We start from the raw sequence: 2,869 nt of genomic DNA, 5'->3' as shown, positions 1-2,869 counted from the left end.
TTTTTTGTTTTTTTGTGATAGAGAATAGTTAGATGGTAGGTAGATCTGTACTTGGCTAAAATCTGGAAATTTATCCTCATCTAGGCCTTTACCTTTTCTTGAAGAAATCTCTTTGTGAAAAGGATGCTCGTCCTAAATTAAAATTGCATAAGAAATTCATATTTTCACAAAGTTATGTTGCCAAGTAAATAATATGTATGGTGAGCAAGATTAGAAGGACAGAGTTTGACCAAGTTTATTTTATTTTACTATGTGTGTGTGTGTGCAAGCAAATGTATAGTGTTAGTTTGCTAAAGGCTTTGATATAGAAAAGGAAGGTATTTCAGGCTAAAATATAGATTTCAAACTGATAGAGCACGTACAATTTCAGTGTTACCTAATGCAAACCTGTCATTATTGTAGTTCAAGTTCTCAATAAACCCCAGCAGTTGAGGGTGGCCTCTCTCCTCTCACTCAGCACTATCTACCCATCCATGTTCCCTCAGAAGTAAGCACCAAACAAGAAGCTTTTGTGAGTCAAAAATGTCAGGACATTTTGTATAGTTTATTAGACATTGAGGGTATTACAGATAAGTACAACACAGCAATAGAGACATTGGTGATGCATTGAGCTCATAGGTAGGAAAAAACAGTCATTGGTGGACAATGACATATTCAGAATCTAATACAGACAATCCAGTCCCATGGGTCTGAGGTCCCATGGCCTGAGATCTTACTGATCTACTCTTTAGGCTCTGAGAGTAGCTACTCAGTGCTCACATTTGATTACTCTGAGTCTAGACAGGTTTTTAAATTTTTTTTTTATTTTTTAAATAATTTATTCAGATTACATTCCGATTGTTATCCCCTCACTTGTATCTTCCCGTTCCCCTTCCCTCCCTCTTTCACCCTATTCCCCTTCCCTAGACCTGTGACAGGAGGGACCTCCTCCTCACCATATGATCACAGTCTAGACAGTTTTTAACTGGAAAGGCTTCAATTCCCCAGGGAGACAGAGAAGAGAGAAGATTGCACAAAAGCCAGAACAATCTTATAAGCAGGGCACTGATCAGGAGTGACAGGTAGGAGCAGCCTGAAGGACTTACCCGGATCTCAGTGGCAGAGAGGCCAGGCACGATGCCCCCAGGGGCATCCCAAATCAGCAATATTTGCCAAGACTTGTAGCAACCAGAGAACAATCAAGAAGTTCCCTTAGAGGACACTGTGAGCGTTGTCCATGTGACTGCCTTAAAGATCAAAGAAGAAGGTGTGAGAGTTGACGTGATAGCTAGAGACAGGGGAGTAAGAGACCTTTTGTGACAGGAACCAGTGGAACAAAGGACTCATACAGCTCCTGAATGCCCTTCTGCCTAGCAGCAGCACTGCTTCTTGCAGCCACACTTCTGCTGGCAGCAGCACTTTTGCTGACAACAGCCCTTCCCACAGCCACAGCCACAGGAGCCACAGCCACAGGAACGGCAGCAGGTGCGGTGGCAGCAGCAGACAACCACAGGTTTGCAGCAGCCACAGCAGCCACAGCAGCCACCGCAGCCACAGCCACCACAGCCACAGCCACCACAGCCACAGCCACCGCAGCCACAGCCACCACAGCCACAGCCACCACAGCCACAGCCACCGCAGCCACAGCCACCACAGCCACAGCCACCACAGCCACCACAGCAGCCACAGCAGCCACAGCAGCCGACCCGGTAGCACCTACAGGTGGTGCAGCTGCTACAGCCACCACAGCCACCACAGCCACCACAGCCACCGCAACCTCCACAGCCAGAGCAACCCATGATGTCAGTAGAGAGGACTCAGGTGCAGTGAGGAGACAGACTCAGGAGAGGAGAGGAAGATGTGATGCTCCTCCTGCCACAGGGCTCCTTATATACCAACTTCTTGGGACACAGCCTGACTATTTGGCTAGTGCTTGTTTATCTAAATTCCCATGAAAGACCTCATGAGGCCTCCGGCATCCTTCCTTGTTGACATCCTAACCTTATAGTTAGCTCCAACTTTTACTCACCACTTCAATCTATATTTAGATCCCAGCATGAATTTGACAGCTCCCTATCTGTGCGTGCTCGTTTGCTTTACTCTAGTACTTTCAACAGGGTCTGGCACATAGTAAGCATTCAATGTACACCTTTAAAATGAAACAAATGCTGAGACTATTTCAGGATACTCTCTTGCAGATCACTCTTTTATAGCTATGGATACTGAATCTCAAGTCAGATAAAAGGTCTGTGTTCCTGTCTCTATGTCTTAGTCAGTGCAGCTCAGACAAAATAGTCTTTCTCTTTGGGAACATACACATTTGTGAAAATGTTTTCAGAAGAATTAATAGAAAAACAGGCATCAAGAGGGACATCGCAGGCAGCCCTGAAATTATCAATCTCACTTTAAAGCACCGATGTTCTGTTTATGGCTTACTGGAATTCCTTACTGGAAAACCTTTTAAAGTTACATTAAAATAATTATGTGATGTCTGACGTTAAAAATACAATTTTGTGACAGTCTATCCCTAAGCTACCTATCTTGTTTATTTGCTATATGACTGTTTTCAAAATTCTGAAACTCTGTTGAAATGAAATGCTGTTTGGAAATGTCCAGCTGATTCAGCCTTGTCAGGCCTCCACTTCTGCTCCAAGAACCTGTGGTGGCCATGTGCTGTAGAGGAGGTTACGTTCTTGCTCAACTGTCTTCACATTTAAGGCCATCAGGAAGCCACAGCAGAGACCTGCGCATGTGCTGCGCACACCACTCCACTGACCACTGAACGCACACGGCAGGCTCTCACTCACAGATGGATGGCATGGCTTTTCAGGGGCTCCACCTACTCCAAGGTTCCCATGCCCCAGGGCTTCCAATGGCATCCCTTTAATAA

At 45.3% G+C, this 2,869-nt stretch overlaps 1 protein-coding gene across 1 annotated transcript; it reads right to left on the bottom strand.

The window, feature by feature from the left end:
- Positions 1–883: 883 nt before the first annotated feature.
- Positions 884–2,083, bottom strand: LOC127196160 (small cysteine and glycine repeat-containing protein 7-like). Its single transcript, XM_051153713.1, has one exon. It carries the CDS (start codon positions 1,776–1,778, stop codon positions 1,350–1,352), a length of 429 nt encoding a protein of 142 aa, XP_051009670.1. The 5' UTR covers positions 1,779–2,083; the 3' UTR covers positions 884–1,349.
- Positions 2,084–2,869: the final 786 nt, after the last annotated feature.

The sequence above is a fragment of the Acomys russatus genome, chromosome 12 (assembly GCF_903995435.1).
Source record: "Acomys russatus chromosome 12, mAcoRus1.1, whole genome shotgun sequence".
NCBI classification, from domain to species: domain Eukaryota; kingdom Metazoa; phylum Chordata; class Mammalia; order Rodentia; family Muridae; genus Acomys; species Acomys russatus.
Note: the sequence above shows the minus strand (reverse complement) of the source record. Positions and strands in the feature narration are given on the sequence as shown.